The sequence below is a fragment of the Lepisosteus oculatus genome, chromosome 18 (genome assembly GCF_040954835.1).
Source record: "Lepisosteus oculatus isolate fLepOcu1 chromosome 18, fLepOcu1.hap2, whole genome shotgun sequence".
Classification (NCBI taxonomy): domain Eukaryota; kingdom Metazoa; phylum Chordata; class Actinopteri; order Semionotiformes; family Lepisosteidae; genus Lepisosteus; species Lepisosteus oculatus.
The window spans coordinates 9,871,353-9,892,616 of NC_090713.1; the positions used below are offsets into that span (position 1 = coordinate 9,871,353).

Below are 21,264 nucleotides of genomic sequence, written 5' to 3' on the forward strand. Positions count from 1 at the left end.
ATTAGCCAGCTCTATTTTGTTGTTGTTTTCTTTTCTTTGGCACTGCTCAAGTTCCCTCTTCCTGCGTGTTATTGTGTCTTACAGATGCAGCCATTCAAAATGAGTGGGGTATTTCGCAGTATACCCCGGTGGGCGTGTCGCATCAAAACGCAGTATCACGCGGTACATCGCGTCATATGACGTCATGCTGGAAAGTATCCAGAATCACCTTGTAAAACTGCCAGGAGGAGCCAATAAAGCTTAACCTCTCATGTACAGCATTTGAGCTTTTAAATTTAAACTGTGTATTACAGCATGTTAATCATCAGTCATTAAAAAGTTGATAGATTTTATGAAAGCAAGATTGCTCAGTTGGACAAAAGTACACAACCTACCTGTATCAGAAACATTTATGCATCAAAGCCCTTACCGAAGATATTACTAATAGTATTAATAATGAATGACTTTGGACAAGCTGTAAACTCAAAGTATTATGCTGGTCCACATTCTTTCTAACTGTCATTTTAAATGAAAATACTTTTAGTTTTTTCTTTGACAAACAGGACATTAGCTAGCCAATACGATAAAGGAATGATAAAGGAATGACTTTTTTTGCTAATTTCTTTAGCACATTTGTACAAGCACTTGGAATCTGTCCAAGCCCTACTTTGTCAGGCATTTTCTTAAAAACTCCCTTGCTTTTAACAGGGCATTTCATAATTTCATAATTGATTTTTCATGAATTCAACGCTTTTCTTTTCCGTATACCAGATATTATGGAACCACTTCAGAAGGGTGTCAGCCAGTCAGATTCCAGGAATCGGTACTTTAAAGAAAAAATACACATTTCATTCCATTTCTCCCTAAACATTTTAAGCATCGAAGTCTTAAACTAACATGTGAAATAGCGTGTAAAAAAGTGGTAGTTTTAAGCTTTTCTGCTATTATAATATGGAATCATGTATCTAAAGAAATTAATAACGATATGATTATATTCATGTACTGTGACATTTCTTTGAAAAAATAGAATAGCAATATTATGGACAATTAATTGACTTTTATATTTCTAAATATCACAACATGATCGAATTTAAGTCATTTTAATAACAATGAATAGTCACCTATGCGTTACAATATAAACATTTATATTGATTTAAATCACGTTTTGATTTAAATTGCAAATGCGTGTTTAAATATATGTGTTTTTTGATTCACAATCAGACAAATGCAACATAAATTGATATCTTTATCTTCTAAGTATCTTAATAAACTTTCAGCATAGCTTTCTCCCCGTTTAGATTTATTTTTCTTGGGATCTTGGGATCAAACGTGGAAAGATTAGATTGTAATCATTTTTATTTTAAAATAAATTTTAGCAAAGTAATGTATTTTAAAAATCTGAAGATTCCTATATTTATGTCTTTATTTAGTGGTTTCATTAGTGACAAAGGCTAAATTTTCTTGGAAAAATGTATTTTATGTAAACCATGTTTGCTATTAATTCATTTAGGGCTAAAATACGTTCATTGTCTTCCAATGAAAAAAGGGTTCCTTTCACCATAGTCGAGTTGACATTAGAAGCTTGCCACGCCCGGACTGTTCCACCAATGCATTAGCATGTTAAAGCGATTTCATTGAGGAGCCTAGCTTTCTTAACTAGTAAGTACTGTACTGGGTGGTTTTGGAGTGGGGGAGGTGTCTTTCGCTGGAAATCTCACCCCCTTCTACTTTGAAAATACCTGTGAAACCTGTTTAATTCGTCACAGCCAGCACTCCCACAGAGAGGGGGGTTGTACTTGCAGTGCATCGGTATAGATGGGAAAGCCAGAGCCGACCGCTACGCCGCCCACGTGTTATGCTCTTCATTAATGTCTAAGCTGGAACACATCATTATATCTCACTTTGTATTTCTATAAAAAAATCGTTTGCCCAGCCTAACACTATTGTAGTTATTGTTTTTATCCTGTAAAGCACTTTGAGGAGCCACCTTTAAAGGCGCCATATACAATAAAGTTCATTATTATTACTATTGTTAATTTGCTGGACAGAGAGGTGAACATTATTTCGCAGAAGACAAAGATAGCGATTTACATTGCATTGTGCATTGTGCTGCTGTAATACAGTTTTAAATAATTAAAAGTCTAAACAGTATCAGCTTTATTTATGGGTTTTAAATAAAGGCAATTTAAACGCGATTTAAATCAATATAAATGTTTATATTGTAACGCATAGGTGACTATTCATTGTTATTAAAATGACTTAAATTCGATCATGTTGTGATATTTAGAAATATAAATTTGTTTGGTGTGAGTGAAGTTTTATTTAATCTCTGACCCAGGGAAACGTTTATTTTTTCAAAGAAATGTTTGTTAAAAAAAAAGTCATGGCTCCAGTGGGATTTGAACACGCAACACGTGATGTAGGAGTCAGGAACCTAATCCACAGCGCCACTGGCAAGATCACATGAGGAGTGTGGTAGACTGCGTAAAGCGCACTGCAAAATAATGCACGCTTGCTTTGAATGGCTGCATCTGTACACACACATGAGGAGACTGATGGAACACAGACACATCTTTAGGGTGGTAATTACTTAACAACAGGCTATACACTTATAATGCTACACAGGACACTAGAACTACTATGACATTATTTACACATGTAGGGTCAGCTGCTGGTCATCGTGCTGACCCTCAGACTCTCCCGGCTACAACTCCCAGCATGCCCAGCGATACAATGAGTGCCTAGGGGCCCTTCCTCCTCTGGAAGAGCTTCCTCAGAAGAGCTGGAAACACAGTTTGTGTACTGAGATCTGTGAAGACATGTGTACTGGAATCTGGTCCAGCAACATTCTGAATGATAAGTAAAAAACGTTTTTTGCATTTTGTATCACAGGAATATTCAGCTACACAGGAAGAGTCACTACAGCTAACAAACCTTGTGCCCAAGTTTACCACATTTTCCAGAAGCTGTAGTCCATTGTTAATGATTAAATTTACTTTGGGATCTTGTTGAATTAAGAGCATATGATGGTTACTAAGATGGGTTTATTATTAAAAGAACAATACCCACACAAAAAAGAACATGACATCTACTGTAAAATTTGGGGGTGGATGCTTTGCTTCCACTAGAGGTCTTGTTAAGGTCATCAGCATCATGAACCCTACCACATACTGTACCAAGACAGTTTAACCAAAAACCTGGCTGCCTCTGCCAGGAGGATTAAATTTGGTCACAAGTGAATCTTCCAGCATAACAATGACGTGAAGAACACATTAAAATCCACAAAGAAATAGAAATGTGACCAGAAAGTTGGTATTTTGCAGTGGCCATCTCAGTGTCTGAACTTGAACCCCATTGAAAACCTGTAGTTTGAATTGTAGAGAACAGTCTACAAGCTCAGACTGAAGGAACAGTAACTTTATTTTTGTGAAAAAAAAAGAAATATTTTTGGTTCATTCCATTAGCTCATTAATAAAGTAAAATATATTCCACTTGATTTAGAATTGTAATATAAACTTATTACCTTGTTAGCTTGCTCTTTTTCTATAGCCTTTTTTGCTCATCTTGATCAAAGGTTTTAATCATTTTGTAAGTGACATTTGATTATTTTAGAATATAAACATATTTTGTGTTCAACCCCATTGGGTCTGGAACATGAACTACCACACAGCCTGCCTGTCCAGAACATGAGTCTCCCCTCACTACAGCCTGATCTGTTTTTTCTCAAACCTCCCTAGTTTACTGATTCCCACAATCCAGCCCAGTCCAGGACTAGGAACAAGTCTCCACCAAGCTCTTACTCTTTCTCTTCCTCTTTCCAGCCTCATGCTAACTGAGACCTTTTTCCTCTAGGACTGGAAACTCTGTTTCACGATCACCTGGCACTCGTGAGGTAGCCACATGAACACATACACACACATACGTAAACATTTCTCTATCTAAACAAAGGCAATAACTCTGGTTTCCAATATAAACACACTAGTCTGGAATTAGGGGATAGCTTTGCTTGCTCTGTGGGTGCACACACAGAGTAAAGTAAGCTTATTCCCGTATTATCAAAATCAAACTTGAACTCAAACCAAACACCTGTTTTCCTTTGTTTTAGAAATGAAATGAACTGAATTGGTAATCAACTCATGCATCTCAAATAAATAAGCTGTTTGGATTTCTCACCGGTAAAATGGTTTCCCCCGCAAATCTATAGGACCCAAACTTTGGCATGGCAACAGGGGCTGGCTTAGTAGTGCCTGTTTCAGGATTGCGCATGCGTGGATTGATTTGTATGAAAATACCATTAAAAGGGGGTAGTATTTGCTTAAACAACAGTTATGTACATAAAAGGAGTATGATATTTTATTTTGGATAATATGTTCATCGTTTAATTGTGTATTTGATGTAGAAATGTTTATATCAGAATTCTGATTATTATTTTGTCAAATTATTTTTTGTGCTTTATAGTGGAAATTTTCTAGGGGGAGGAGTTTAACCTAGAAAAGGAGCTCTTCAAGTTAGGAGGGGGGAGTTAGGAGAAGGTGGATTGTGGGGTAGAATTGGAGCTGCCTGCAACAATCTAGTGTTTTTTTTTTGTACAGTAATTAATGTATATATTTCGTATTATAGCTTTGTGTTGTTTTTTTTCTGGTTAGTTTGTGGTTTTCACTTTGTTTTTTTGGGGGTGTGGACTCTGGGAAAGTAGTTCCTCATAATAAACACCATTGCACATCTTTGCAATTGTGGCTGTGCCATCGTTATTGTTATCTTCTATCTATGCCTCTAAACTCTGCAAGGAGGAGACTGTGACATATATGGTGTTAGTAGTGGGATGGCAAGCCGTAGAGTGCTACGTTCCCAAAGAGGGAGGCCTGGAATGTGCTCTCAAAAAGCCCGATCAACGAAGCCAGAGATGGAGGCCTGGGATACAGTTGATTCGGATGGCTCAGAGGAGAATGCAAATAAGGAGGCAGGCACATGCCCTAAAATGCAACCAGGAATGTCGACGCAGACAGAGGAAACAAAACTGGTACCTTTATTTCAAGACTTTTTGATAGGACAGCAAAAGCGAGATGAGGGGTTTCTAAGGGAATTGCATGACTTTAGGTCATCAGTGTTGTCTCTAAACTCTGCAAGGACGAGACTGTGACATCCTCCCAAGTGATCTTACAACCCTCTTAATCAGCCCAGAGGAGTTGGTAATTCCACATACATCCTATTCCAACAGCTCCTTTCCCTCGTGTGTGCCAATTACTCATTCAGACCAGTTGTGCCTCGTTCTTGACACATATTCAGTGTTACTGCATTACTGCTTAATTACATTGCAGGAGGTACAGAATAAGAGTAGTTACTACAATAAGTTAACCGAACCATGTATTGCATGTACCACAAAGTAAGGAAAAATAAGATTTGCATTAATAGCTGCAAGTAATTTCCTGCTAGAATTGGAGAAGTAATAAACTTGAAAGAACAGGGTAATAATGAAAATGATAAACAAACCATATTGGTGTGCTGGGGAAAAGCTAGCAGTATCTGTCTTGTGGTGCTGTCCAAACTCTGCGTTACTGTTTGTATTGAGCTCAATAAAGGCAAAACTGTACAAGATAGCCTAAAGCTCTTATGGTTAAAGAGTTTTGATCAGGATTCTGCAGGTTTTCCCAATTAACAGGTGGCAGTGTTGGCTCAATCCACAACAATTGGATTGTTGAGCCATCTTTTTGAGCCAAGATGGTGGCTTTATCACAAAACCACTTCTCACTATATCACAAACACACTGAGCTTCTACTCGGTTAGAACAGAGTAAAATGTTAATAGACACAAAACTCAAGTCCCAACTGTTTTCACACCTTACAGCTCATCTAACTGTCTGTGACAGGATTTGTATACAGGAAGGAGCTTTGCAAATGTACCTGTACCACCTCACTGCTCCAATCACTTTAAAACTCACAGTGTGGATCAGTCACTGTTCAGCCCTTTCAGAGTCACTGACACACACAGGACAATGATGCCACTGATTCTACTGCTGGGGACACTGGGGCTCTTTGCTCAAGGTGAGGATTACAGATTAAAGGTGAGGATAAAATACTTCTCTAATTCTATTATTTTTATGTTGCTAGCATTCATTTCACAATATTAACTTAAGTTTTAAAGACCTTTGAATAAATTTAGAATAAACCTAAAATTCAAAGAACTTCAACAGAAATGTAGTTAATGTGTTTTCTGAAGCAAAATATATGAACAAATGTTAAAAATGTATGTATTAATAATTAATAATTAATTATTTGTGGCTATTTTACCTGAAGAGTCCAGTGGGCAGATTGTTCTGACTCAGTCTCCAGCTCAGTCTGTTCTCTCAGGAAGCTCTGTCTCTATCAGCTATACAGCCAGCAGCTCTGTTACCAGTGGTAGTACCAGCTTCTTGCACTGGTACCTGCAGAAACCTGGCCAGGCTCCACAGCTCCTGGTTCGTTACGCAACAACCCGTCAGTCTGGGGTTCCTGATCGATTCACTGGCAGTGGGTCTGGAACAGCCTTTACACTGACAATCACTGGAGTCCAGGCTGAAGATGCAGGAGATTATTACTGTCAGCAGAGTGACAGCACTCCATTCACACAGTGATACATGTCAAAAACCTTCCTCAGCTGTACAAGAGCTGCCCTGGCTCATCAACAGGAACCACAGAGGACAGAGACTGAGAACAGCTGCAGAGCTGCTACAACAGTGAACAGAGCTGGGTTTGGAAACATTGTGTAATAAACAAACAGAAAGAATCTGAGGATGGATTTATATATTAAGCTTAGTAAACTGTGAAACTGAAAATTACAAATCAAATAATGTTAATTTACACATAAATGCCATCAGAAAAAAATCATAAAAACCCTGACCTGTGCAAATAAGAGCTGCTTTCTTCCTGCTAAGAGCCCCTCTATACCAGACAGACAGAACATAGGAAGCCCCTTCTGTCAGACCACAGGAGAGAGGACCAGCAGACCAAAGGAGATATTAAGGACAGAACTGAGGTACTGAGTTTCTTTCTGCAGGCAAAATATAGACAAACTGGTCAGGAGAGCTGAGACTGAGACAATGAACAGAGTGGAAACAGAGAAGGGTTCTCTAGAGCAGTGGTTCTCAAAGTTGGGTCCGTGGACCACCAGTGGTCCGGGAGTGTTGGCTGGTGGTCTGCGGGCTGACCTAATCATCTTTCTTAAAACAAGTCTACGGTGTTTAAGTCAGAGGAAAGAATATCGTAGTGTTCGCTGTGAAGGGGCTCCCCCTAGGAACACTGTTAAGAACTGCAAGCTGTAAAAAGGGGGAGGAGGGACTTGTGTGTTGATTATAGGTATCAGGGTTTCACCAGCCATTAAGGGGACTGTGTGTCAGTAATGGGGCGAGCATCAGCCTAGTTGGCTTGGCTGGCTTGAGGGTCTGCCGAAAGGGCAAAGTTTCCATTCATTCTCCTTGGCTGTATCCTTCTGTTGCCTTTGTGTTTTCATGAAGCTTGAGTTATGGCAGACCACCTCGCCTCTTCAATCTCCCCATCAGCGCCTATCGCTTCAGTGTTTTAGTTTTATACACCATGAATGAAATGATGTCACACACTGACAACGAGACAGTCAGTTTGGCGGTGATGTCCTTGCTGCCATGCAGCAGTCTATTGTCAATAGTGATGCACGGGTCAGCTTTTTTTTACCCGCACCCACCCGACCCGATTTAAAATGATTAAAGTACGGACCGAAGGCGGTCCGAACCCGCTCCATGAGAAATTACGCCGAACAATATTCGAACATTCATTTGATCAACATTTATTGAAACAGCTTATCCAGATTCCTTGTTTTAAACAGACTAACGTAGCCTAGTCTTGTGACTGTGATTTTTGTAAAGTACTTCACAATTGATGCAGATAACGTAACCTGTGCTTTTTTCTTCTGTTGTGCTGACTGGCTCGCCAAACGTCTCCCACCTCTCTCCTTCTCTTTTCTTTATTTTTATCTCACTGTTCTGGAGTTGCGTCCTGATCTGCTCTTACGAGGTTGCCATTATGTTTTTTTCTTTGTAATACACTGTTGTCTGTTTGCTTACGTTTTGTCCCGCTTTGCCTTGTGATACAACAAAATGAGGCTTAAATATGGTAAAACGTCCATTTTAAACCTTAAACCCACTTAATTTAAGATACAAATTAATATTTTGCTTTTGGTCATATATCAACCCGCACCTGCCCAAAGCGATCTAAAATCTTTTTTTGAACCCGAGTCAACCCGCGCATCACAAGTTGTCATGATTGCGTGGTTAGGCTGTTTAAGTTTTGATATGTGAGTGTGGTTCGACCGTTGCACTAATTATTGTCCGTACCGTTTTGTTCTTACTTTCGAATATCTTACTTTGAGTTTGAAAGTTCAAAGTGTAATTTAAAGAAGCAGTCGAAGCAGAATGGTTATTATGGAGCATTTGCTCAAATCTGGGACTTTGAAACGTAAATATATCCACGACAGTGACAGCGCAAGTGCGAGTAAGATGCAGAATAGAAGTGAAAATGTGAGTGAGGTATTTTGTGAATCACACCAGCATTGCTGAAATTCTAATTCCAACAGCTTGATAAATGTGATGTGCCAGGAAGCAGAAGGTGTGCTTAATGTGATGTCTTCGTCTGCTTCTGGACATGAGACTAAAGTTGTTCAGCTTGTCTCCAGATATCACTTCCCTGATTGTTCACCAAAAGCAGCTCCATTCTTGTTCAAGCTTCACATTAACTTTTTAAGTAATAAAAACATTTGCAAAATATGCAGCTTTGTTTGTAAAAATATTAGATAAGATCACTTTATTAGCCATATACAATTTCTTGCATTAGGAATTTGTCTTTTCATATACCCCAGCTTGCTCTCCATGAGACACAAAGACACGGAGAGAAGCTTGGGTTCAGAGCGCAGTGTCAGCCATCAGTTATAGCAGGTGGGGCTAAGGGCCTTGCTCAGGGGCCCAACGGAGTAGGATTCCTCTGCCAGCTGCAGGATTTAAACCAGCAACCTTCCAGCCACATGCACAGATCCTCAGCCACAGAGCTACCGCTCCGCCCATATTAGTACTTTTCATAAAATTTAATTCAATATTAGTTATTTTTAGTACAATAATAGGTGATCATTTTTACAGGGTAAGAAGTGGATGTAGGCATAGGTGGTCCACCACATCTGTAACTCGGTGTAAGTGGTCCGTGGACCATAGCACTTTGTGAACCACTGCTCTAGAGGATATCTAAATACAGCCTGACCAATGCAAAGGCTGGAGAGATTGGACAGTGAGGAATTCTCTTTACTGTTGCTTCTTGTGCCCCAACCTACACATCTATGGCTTTCAAACAATATCTATGGCTTTGATGGAATGAGAAAGGTGAACCTGTGTATAAAAGCTAGCCTGTGATTGGAAACCATACAGTGTGATTGACTTGGTTAAGACATTAATGTAAACTCTAGCAAAGTATGTTGGACCTTTAGGACTGTGAGTCTTTTATGAATGCTATGGCTGAAACTGAGGTGTCAATTACACTCATCCCCACCCGAGTGAACAGTACTTGTTGGAAAAGCTTAAACACACATTCATGTAATTAGCTAATAAATGTGTACTTTTTAAAACTGTATACAAGTTATGTTTTGCAGTATTGAAAAAAAAGTTATCTTTTGCAGTGTTGAAAACGTCTGTAAGTCATGTTTTGCAGTGTTTCGAATGTGTATTCTTATTATTATCATTTAGATAAAAGTGATATAATCAACATCAACATCCGGCATCACATTCTCTCCACTACGCATATCATTTCCATACCCCCTCCCTCCTCATCCATTTTCTCTGGTTCCCTCCTCTCCAGCTTCTCTCTTCTTGACTCAGCATCCCTCAATAAACTAGTTACATGCATGAAACCCACCACATCTATTTTAGATCCCATTCCCACCACTTTATTTCAGTCCTGTTTCTCTTCTCTCTGTCCCATTGTCCTCAATATTATAAATGAATCCATGAGCACTGGCATTGTACCAATGGTCCTCAAAACTGCAGCCATTACCCCCACGCCAAAAAAGCCTAACATGGCTTTCACCCCATCTCCAACTTACCCTTTCTTGCAAAAATTCTAGAACCTGCTGTCACACTTCAGTTACATAACCACCTCATGACAAACAACCATTTCGAACCCCTCCAATTTGGCTTCCGTCAACTTCACAGCACAGAAAGGTCAAAGTGACTAACAATCTCCTAAAGGTTTCTGATTCTGGTTCTCTTTCTATACTCATCCTTCTTGATCTCAGTGCTGCTTTTGACACTGTTGACCATAACATCCTACTTTCTCATCTTGAGAATTTTGGAGTTTCTGACACTGCTCTCAGATTGTTCAAATCTTACCTCACTGATTGGTGTCATTTTGTCTCTCTTAATGGGTACAAGTCTGAAATTGGTCTTGTTAAGTCTGGTGTTCCTCAGGGCTCAATACTGGGCCCCTTGCTTTTCAGCATTTACATGTTTCCACTTGGTCAGCTTTTAAGATCACAGGTCCTCAGCTTTCATTTCTACGCTGACGATACTCATATATACATCCATACCAAACCTAACACTGATGTGGCTGTCTCTATTCTATCTAATTGCATCTCTGACATAAAAATTTGGATGACTCAAAACTTCCTTCATCTTAACTGCGACAAGACTGAAGTCATGCTTATTGGCACCCCCCATCAACTTCGTAAAGCCAGTCCTGTAACTCTATCTGTAGATGGTTCTTTACTTGAACTTCAATCTAAATCGAAAAACCTTGGGGTTATATTTGATTCTGGCTTAACATTCGACCCTCATGTGCACCTCAGAAATATTGCTTGACTACGTCCTATGCTATCATTAACTGTGGCTGAAAAGCTGATCAACACATTTGTGTTTTCTCAAATTGACTACTGTAATGCTCTACTCGCTAGGGTATCTAAATCTATATTGAACAAACTGCAGTATGTCCAAAACTCAGCAGCCAGAATCCTGACCAGGTCTAGTGCAAATGATCACATTACTCCTATCCCGGAGTCTTTGCACTGGTTTCCAGTCAAATTCCGTGTAGATTTTAAAATTCTCATGCTAACAGCCATCATGAGCAACACCTCTCATCCGCTTCATGGAACTGTTACTGTTACTCGGAAGCAGAGCACTTTTAGCAACAGACTGCTCCAGCTACGGTGTTCAAGGGAACGTTTCCGCAGGTCTTTCCTCCCAGCGACTGTCAGGGTGTATAACGCTACCCTAGACTAGGACTTTTAGCTCTTCGTTTGCTCGTCTATGGACAGCATGTTGCTCCATTATACATTTTGGACAATCAATCTGTATAAACCTATGCACATTTTGCACATATTCTATTGTTTTTACAGTGATTATGATTTTGCAATCACCTATGTATTTATTTTTATTTATTTAATTTATATTTATTTTGTATAATTTTTTGTCTATTCTGATGTCTGTTTTTGCTTGTCTTGGGCTGGACTGCTGTAACACATCAATTTCCCTTCTGGATCAATAAAGTCTTATCTATCTATCTAGATCAATTCAAAGTACAGAAATTAATTTTCACAAGGGAAAGACTCCAACTCAGAATGACCATAAGATGGAGCAACTTCCCCATTTCTTAACTAGAAGCAAAAAACAAAAAAAAATACTCTTTCTCATCTTAGATCTCTCTATAGAAGCACTGCAATTCTTAAAAGAGACCCAAACACCTCCAACCCGCAGAGAAACTAAGAATCCCAGCTTGCTTGCAGGAGACAACAGTGGCCACAAGGCTGTGCTAATCGCAACATTGCACTTCTTAATTCTCATAAAATTCAAACAACATTTTAGGATTTCAAAAATATGAACTTTAAGTACTGAAAACCTTGTAACAGTGTAAACATTGGGCATTGGTGCTATTCATAGGAGACCAGTAATACATGAAGATTAGAAAGCAGCACAATATAAAGAATATAGTACATGTGACCCAACGCGATGAGGTCACACTTGTTTTTCCAGCTCAGGCCTTTTCTGTCTGTGACAAGATTTGTATACAGGAAGGAGCTTTGCATAACTGTGCTTCCTCACTCCTCCAAACACTTTAAGACTCACAGTGTGGATCAGTCACTGTTCAGCCCTTTCAGAGTCACTGACTCACACAAGACAATGATGCCACTGATTCTACTGCTGGGGACACTGGAGCTCTTTGCTCAAGGTGGGGATTAAATAAATTATTTCTTGAATACTCTGACAAAGAGTATTCAGTTCTTCAATAGTCTTATTATTTGATATTAAACTAAGTCTTTATAACAAATTGAATAAAAACATAAATGTTTTATCACAAAAGGTAAATTAAAAAGCCAAAATTGAAATTTAAACTAATAATTTAATGTGTTACCATTTCACCTCCAGATTCCAGTGGACAGATTGTTCTGACTCAGTCTCCAGCTCAGTCTGTTCTCCCAGGAAGTTCTGTCTCAATCAGCTGTACTGCCAGTCAGTCTATTAACGATGAGCTCAACTGGTACCTTCTGAAACCTGGTCAGGCTCCACAGCTCCTGGTTTATGGTGCAACAAGGCGTCAGTCTGGTGTTCCTGATCGATTCAGTGGCAGTTACTCTGGCACAGTCTTCACACTGAAAATCACTGGAGTCCAGGCTGAAGATGCAGGAGCTTATTACTGTGGGCAGGACTGGACTGGGTGACACAGTGATACATGTCTGTACAAAAACCTCCCTCACCTCTAAAAGAGCTTCTCTGGCTCATCAACAGGAGCCACAAAGAACAAACTCTGAACAGCTGCAGAGCTGCTGCAGTTGAACAGGGTGGGTATGCCACACACTGATATACAATTTTTTAAATACATTCATCTTAGTTGTCAAATATATTTTTAGAAATATGTAAATGACTATGAGATGCAGTTGATACAAAATAAACTCATAGTTTAACTCTTAAAACATAGGTTATATCACTGTTTCCACAATATATTAATATCTGATCTTGACAAGTTTACTCACTATACTATATTACTGGTATGAAGTACTGTATGAATCTCATACATCTGACACATATTGCATTATCTACTACACTGATTCTTGTAAAAATCATTTCTTCTCTTTCACTCAAGTGTCAGTCCTTTCTATGACCTACTTCAAGGTCATCTCACTAGATTCACTGGTGGACTCTCGGATGAAGTGAAGCTCGCGCCTGTGGTTCTCACTCCTACTAGCAAATCCCTTTTGGGGAGTAACATTGGAAGACATTCGACTACAGGACTTGCTCTGTCTCATTAACAGGATCAGAGCAACTGCAGAGCAATGGGAGGAAACAGAGCTTGGTTTGTACATCACTTTCAAATATTGAGCATTAAACATATTGATTTTAATTATTTTTAACTTAGCTTTTTTAAATATATATATACATTATGTATTTAAGCATTTAAACTTCAAAGGCTTTGCAATTGAAATGATGTATTAAAGAAGTAATGCTAATAAACTCCATTTTTATATACAAAAGACATTTGCTTCTGTTAAAGTAGAAGGATTATTTTGTAAATGACGTGAGACTGTACCATACACAGGACACTGTCTCTTCAGGTGACAATCAGATGAAGCAGTAGGCTGGAGACACTGAAGGCCTGGATGATTTTAATGAAGATGTATTGATATTCAAATATAATCATAACAAGCAACAGAGACTGCAGTTATTTATACTGATCACAATAAGGAGATCATTTTTTTGCTATCTCCAAATGTACTTTTATTAATTCAACTGTAGTTTCAAGGTATATTATTTCAACTAGAATTAAGAGTTATTGAAGATTTCTAATAATATTGTTTTGTCTTTAATACGTTGGTCCTCTATGCAGATGCACAGGAATGTGGCTAAGAGGTTACAGAAAAGTAAAGCAGCATCAAAGTGTAATGATATATAGTGCAGATGGACTCCATCAAGTCTGCTACCAAGGTCACTATTCATCACCTAAAAAAAGATTCACCAATGGGGATCTACAGGGTGGATACCAGAACTATACCTGAAAGCATCTCAGCCAACCATCAGATTGTCATGAAATATCAAAAAAGCAAGAACCCGACACCTTTTCAAATGCTAACTAACTAGCTCTGCATCTCTCTCCAGCTGAACTGGCAATTTGACTTTTCCAACTACATGACTGCAACTTTTCTCCAAAAAACACAAGACCCAAAAAAATGAGACAGTAAAGTACAGAATATGACCAAAGTATCCAAATAATTTTGCAACATAGGGATTTTTTTTTGCCTGAATGATGAAATAAAACAGTTGGATTCTTTTTGTCAACATTCTAAAATATAGCGAATATTCAGAACCAAGCTGTTGCTAGAATTTACCAAGTTCTCCACCCTATCTACCTTGCGGACCCAGGAAGACAAAATATGCATAGATTGTTATTTCAAGACCAAAGTTCAGGTATGTTTACTATGGCACAGCTGCTTGAGGGCCAATGCTAGCTGCTAATTCCAATGCAAGCTTTCACACCCTATTTGTCTCTCTCTGCACCAGGTACACTTCCAGCATAGAGTGATTAACTACCAAGTTGTAGCCAGCTCTTCTCAGAGGAAAGTTTAATTTATAAAGGACGTTTGGCCAATGGATCTTTGAGTATAAAACTTCCTTATTCGCGTTATAGTTCTCAAGAGTTATTATTATTCCAAACATGTTTGACGTTTAGCTCACGACAGTAAATACATAGTTTACTTTTATATGAGAATGTGATTTAATAATATGAAACTAATGAAACCTGAACTAGACCATAAAGCTTGTAGTCGATTTATTTTAACTCTGAAGTTATTAACTCCTAGTAATCCCGAGATGAATAATCAGCCTTTCATATCACATCAGATTGTTTCACAAAATATATTCTATTTCATTTGATAAAAATATTTTCATTATATATCAATAAATTGTATATTGTATTTTTATAATTTTTATAATCCATGTGTGACACTGTAAATTACTGTTTAAATTCTAAAAGTTGTTCAATGGTCTCGCAATGGAATATGACCTTTTTATTTTGAATGATACTTATATATAAACTGTGGGCTGCAAATTAAAAAAAATAAATGTGACTTTAAATTGTATTATTATTCAAAAACTTCAATAACAGTGTTCTTACAGTTTAATCTTATTTAAAGTCCACACCATTACTGCAACTATTGCACCATTACTGCAACTATTGTATTTCCAATACATCTGTCACAGGGTGATTTGATTCTGTTTTTGACTCCATGAGATTATTTCAAATCTAAGAAGAACAGTTAATAATTTAAGAATGGAGCTTTACCTGTTTATAGATTCCACTACCGAAGTATTTAAAAAAGCTGAAAGTGAGACTTCTACTGGTTTGCAACAGTGCCCTCTACTGTTATTAATTATTTTGCAGCCGTAAGACAAAACTTCATTATGTTTTAGAAACAAAACTCTGGTCAGCAGGGTCAGTTATTGTTATCAAGAAGATTAAGAAGGTCATATCTGGTCCAGCCACAGTGGCCAATGTGTTATATATGCAGGTGGCAGGTGTGGAACTGTGTTTTCTGATAGAGTATGATTAACATCTTATTACTAAGATTGACTAATTTACTTAATCTGAAATTGCTTTAAAGGCAGAACTAAACATTAAATACAACAGCGAGCAAAATATGTCAGTAAAACTTTTGTAAACTGTGCACAATGATGCAGGACCAGATTCCAGTTCACATTTCTTCACAGACCCCTGTGTTTACAGCTCTCCTTGGCTAAAAGTATTTCTCTATCAAGGAAAATAATTGACAGCACTCAGTGCTCTGGGAATGTTTATAGCTCTGTGAGTTTAATGCTGCATGACTGAGAGCTGCCCTTCATGACAACACAACCCACAGCAACAATGACTTTAATCACCATCTTCATCTGGACACTTGTCATCTGTGCTCACGGTAAATAGCAATTAGACTAATGCATCTTAACATAGCACATTGTCAGGGGAAGGGTTGTTGAATTAGTTCCTCAATGGATAAATTATGATGGTCCAGCTGCAATAGCACTTATGTGCAAGAGTGGAAGTTTAGTAGACAGTGCACCCAAAACCAAATATACAGTGTGAAATAATTGAAGACAAAACAAAACAAAAAAATGATAACACATCAAAGCTATGCTTAGAAAGTTCTAATCAAAAGGAATCACACCACACTTGGATCCTCTCTCCATTAACTCTTCCCCCTCTTAGCTTAAAGAGCCACTTAAATATGGAACATACCATTGTCTCTTAAAATTATTCACATTCATACTTCACAAAATGAAAATTTGCCCCAAAACAATTTTTGCTTATGACACTCTTGTATCAATAAGGTTAAAATAATACAAATTTCCTTTATTATAATAATAATTTATTAGAATTATATTCACTGCAATGGTGCTTCCCATTGCAGAAATGTCTGCATGCTCTCTTCAGCACAAGCAATACAAAGCCAGCCAGTGAGGAGAGTACAGGTTTGGACATCCCAAGCCACTGTGCCTGGAAGTTAGACACCCAGCATAACAACAAGAAAAAAGACAGACAGACAAGAGCGTTTTTTAAACAACAGATAAGTACTGTACAAATAAATAAACAGAAAGTAACACTCGTGTATGACTGATTTCTTTGTGGAATACTGGTTGAGGAGTAAAATGTAAGTGTGTTTGTGTTTGTATGAAATATGAAGCTGCTAGCCAAGCTAAGATTGTGTACCCTCACAACTAGCCAGCAGTTAAGTAGGTTCACATACAATACAGTATATATAACAATCTGTACTCTGTAAACCAGTGCCTGTGGCTGATGACAGAGAGCTGATGGTGGAGTACCTAGTCTCTTGGGGCTGAAGTTTACAGCTCAAATACAAAATGGGTTGTTCCTCCCCTGCCTTCCCTTGAGAAACCACCGCTCTGGGGCCCACTGCAGAGACATCCCCTTGGACCAGAAGCCTCTTATGGAAATCTGGACTCCAAAGTACTGGGGCAGAGACAAGATCCTTGAGGGTTTTGAATGCCTTCTCACACTCATTTGTCCACACAACTGGATTTTTGGCTGCTTTGGTAGTGAGGTTAGTCAACGGTACGGCAATGGAGGCTAATTGAGGAATGAAATGTCTATACCACCCAACCAAACCCAGGAAAGATCTCACTTGATTTTTGGTTTGGGGTCAAGGACTGTTCTAAAAGGCCTCCACCTTGTCCACTAGAGGACGAACCTCACCTTTACCCAGTTGGTAGCCCAAGTACCGGGCCTTTCCTATGGCCCACTCACATTTTCAGCTATTGAGTATTAATCCGGCACAATGTGTCTTCCCCAGGACCTGACAGAGATGTTGAAGGTGCTGCTCCCAGGTGTTGCTGAAAATGACCACATAATCTAGGTATGCAGCACTGTACACCTCACAACCCACAAGGACTCGGTTCATTAGCCTTTGGAACGTTGCAGGAGAACCATGCAATCCAAATGGCATCACAGTAAAATGGTATAAGCCTAGTGGTGTTCTGAATGCCATGTAAGGTCTAGGTGCTTCCTCCAAGGGTCCAAGGTCCTAATGAAGCTGGCAGACCCTATCTTCTCAAGGAGGTCATCAATACGTGGGCTTGAGCGTGTGTGTCTGGCACAGGTGTTGAGTTCTCGGGTCCATTATCCTGTGAAACCGCTGACGGTGCTGGGGTACGCTGTCATGTGCCGGTGTGGGAAGTGTCAGTCTCGGACTCCCTGTGGATGTCATGTTTCCTGATGTTGCTTCCAGAGCTTGAGGCACAATGCAGCTGTGGGCAGGACTTCCTGAAGGGAGGTTTTAAGCCCACACAATTCTTGCAAAAACCCCTCTTCTCTTCTTTGTTGCCCAGATAGGAAGTCCCGGAGTAGAGCCGTCATCTCCGCCTGAGGTTGTGTCCTGTGTGTCTTGGCCATGCTCCCAATTCCTCATATTGTTTTCTCTCATCATCATCACCTTCCTCTGATGAGGATACTGTGTCCTATGGCTCATCTGCTTTCAGATACCTTTGCTTGAGACCGCAGGCCTGTCCTCTTCTTCCCAGGATGCACTGCTTTGTGGCTGGCCATCCCACTGCTACCTCCAAACATCAGTGTAAGGGCTGAAGGAGTTGTTGAATTAGTTCCTCAATGCACAAAGTGAGGAGGTTTTGAAAGACAAAAAAACAATTATTTTCTAGCCCTCTCAGACATATTAACTTTGTAAAATTATTTTATTTGTAATATATTTATTTTATGTTATTTTATTTCAGGTTCCAGTGGCCAGGTTACTGTGACTCAGACTCCATCAGTGACACCTGTTCTGTGTTCCAGCACAGACAGCCACTGCAAGTTGTACGATCAGCCACTCTGTGGATAACTGTTATTATAGTAGCTCATGGTAGATCTGTATTGCTCAGTACTATCAGAAACCTGGAGAACCTCCTAAACCCCTGAACTATGGGGCAATAATCCACCCGTCTTGGATCCCAGAGCATTTCAGTGACAGTGGGTCTGGAACAACCTTTACACTGACCATCATTGAAGTCCAGGCTAAACATACTGGAAATTATTACTGTCAGAGTTACCACTATATTGATAGGAAGAATGTGTTCACACAGTGATACACGTCTGTACAAAAACCTCCTTCAGCTCTACAGGGCCGTTCTGGCTCATCAACAAAACCTGAGAACAGTTGCAGAGGTATGACAATTACACTGAACAGAGCTCAGTTTGTACATCATTTATACATATTGTATAATAAATACATAGGCAGAATTAGTAGATGTTTTTATATTTTTAAACTTAAAAAGGCCAAAACATTGAAAATTACTAATAAAATAAATAATACCAATTAACATTTTAACCATTAAGTGCCATCAAAGGAAATATTTCAACACATTTTAGCATTTCCGAATGTCTGTTTTTATCCTGTGATATGTATTGTTTATCAAGTTCCGATCCAGTCAACTATTTTTAAAGACAGAACTCATAAGCTTTTATTAAAACAGAAGGATTGGTTTCTGACATGTTAGATTGGACTGGATCTATTAGAATAAAAAACTGATGAAGACAGCTTGGAGAGACTGAAACTATGGATATTTCTCCTTCTGATGTGTTTATCATCAAATAGAAAAATAAGCAACAGAGAATGCAATTATTAATACAGACCACGAGAGGGAGACTGATCATGTTAGTGCATCTCCACTGTAGCAGTGTTTTGATTAAGTCAATGAAACAGCCTTTATTACTACTACAGCTAAAGAGTGTTTCTGCTCTAATAAGACACAGCTGGGGGAATTTATATAAGAGAAGACTGGATATTTCCCTGCTGGGAGAACAAGCCCAGACAACAGTAGCATCTCAATCCCACTGCTAACACACAGACAGCAAATTGTCTTTCCTGCTGGGAGAACAAGCCCAGTCAGTCCTGACCTAGCCTCGGTACTGAGGGATAGTGAGATCAGGGTCTATCATTTAGAATGCACATTAAGGAGCAGTAGACTGAGCACAAAAGGGTGAAACAGAAGAGTTAGCTGAGCTAGAGTGTATGTGGTACTGGCAAGTAAATGCAGCTCCCTGGCTACCTCATTCTGAGTGACAGGAGTGAGAGTGACTATTCTGAAGCTGAGTGTCACATCCACCAGCAACCGTATTCTATCCCATAAACGACCTCTCGCTAAACAGACCACAGCTATGGGTAATCCAGCCAGCACATTGATCAATTATCCAATCACAACACCACACTAGTAACCAAACCTGTCACAAAGTGTTCTTTCAGGACCCTATGCAGACTGCACAATCTGGGGAGGAGTGAGGAAAACACAAGGAAAAAAGCATGCAAAGGGGCTGGAAGGAAAACAGAGGGTGTGTCCAAGGTGCGTTGGTGTTCAGGGGGGTGTGTCCAAGACAAACAAGTCCAAGAGAGTCCGTAGCAAATCCAAGAATGATCCAATGTCCAAAACCGGGAGATCCATGCAGACACAGACAAACAGTGTAAAAAGCCTGATCGGGATCTGGTGAAGGGTTGGGGGAATAAAAGGGGGGTAACGGGACCAGACGCTCCAGTCCCAGACCCAGATGGTCAGGACGCCGTGGTGAAGCCGATGCCATCAAGTGGCTCCTGGACTCGCAAGTAGGCGGGCTTCTGGGCGTCCATCTTCCAAAGCTGAGCCCAGATTGGCAGGAACGTCTGGCTTTTATAGCATGGGGGGCAAGAACCGGAGGCAGGTGCAGGAGATAAGCACTAAACAAGTAAGGGCTAGAGCGTCCTTAAGATGAGGGGTTTACGATCGTGACAAAATCCTCCACTTCCTGGGATATTTGTGCTAATATGGCAGAATACAAGACAAAAGAAATTATGTGAATACAGCAGTTGCCTTTACAGCAGTGAGTTATGGTAGTGTATGTTTCTGTCCAGAAAGCAGGCAGCTTTCTATGAGCAAGCTGAGTTGGTGTCACAACTGCTTATAATACATTAAACAGGAGAATGCTAGTGGATGTGTGCTGGAAAAGAGAAGCAATAAACGAATTGGGTAGTAATTCTATCCCAGTGAGAGGCCTGGTAAGAGCAGCAATCGCAGAGGGGACAAAGCATTAAGAGAAATCTGTAGTTGTTAAAGAGCCTGTTCTGCATTGGAGATCTTTTCCTGGAAGGAGCTGTGAGAATAATGAAAATGTGCCAGAGGGGACTTTGATGGTTAAAACAGATAGCCTACTGTAGTTTGAGATAGAAAAGGGCTGCCCGGATAGAGACATGTCTGCTGTGTGTGCGATTTATGTGAGTGAAATGTGAGTCAGTGTGTAAGATCAGAAGGTGAACTGGAGGACGTGTGGAGTAATGGAAAGGTCCTTTCTGACAGTTGGTCTCTAACTGACTCTAGGAAGATAGGATGTGAAAGAGTGTTGCTGGTAATTGAAGAGTCTTGTGTTGAAGGCATGCAGTGGTGACAGAAGCGAGGGCAACACTGATACATGCAGTTGAATTATGAGATGAAACATGGGGTTTGCAAGAGCTGAGTGAGGCAGTGAGGGTTGTACAAGTGCTGAGTAAGTTATTGTTGAGACCCAGACTAGTGGCGCAGGTGGAGGAGATGTCAATGGCTACAGTGAGACACAAAGTCTGAGGACAGACTGGCAGAGAGTGAGCCGCCAACAGTCATCGAGACCTCTGCACAAGAGAGCAGGTGGACTCCTGTATGAGCCTGAGGTGCATGACAGACTCCAAGAGAGAGAGAACCAGGAGAAGCTCCATGTGAGAGAGGGAGCAGGAGGGTCCGGGAGATGAAAGTAG

At 39.6% G+C, this 21,264-nt stretch overlaps 1 long non-coding RNA gene and 1 gene segment (V, D, J or C); both read left to right on the plus strand.

The window, feature by feature from the left end:
- The first annotated feature begins 5,949 nt into the window (after positions 1 to 5,949).
- LOC138223976 (Ig lambda-3 chain C region-like) overlaps positions 5,950 to 21,264 on the plus strand; it is a 46,339-nt gene continuing 31,024 nt past the window's right edge. Inside the window, 1 exon segment of the C gene segment in view lies at positions 5,950 to 6,020. Coding sequence covers positions 5,972 to 6,020 — 49 coding nt within the window.
- On the plus strand, positions 12,096 to 14,818 carry LOC138223984 (uncharacterized). 3 transcript variants are annotated; one of them, XR_011182375.1, is made up of 4 exons: positions 12,096 to 12,185; positions 12,383 to 12,795; positions 13,098 to 13,307; positions 13,839 to 14,818. It is a non-coding gene; the product is annotated as an uncharacterized lncRNA (long non-coding RNA). The 3 variants fall into 3 exon arrangements; XR_011182376.1 differs by having other exon boundaries at positions 13,127 to 13,307; XR_011182374.1 differs by having other exon boundaries at positions 12,383 to 13,307.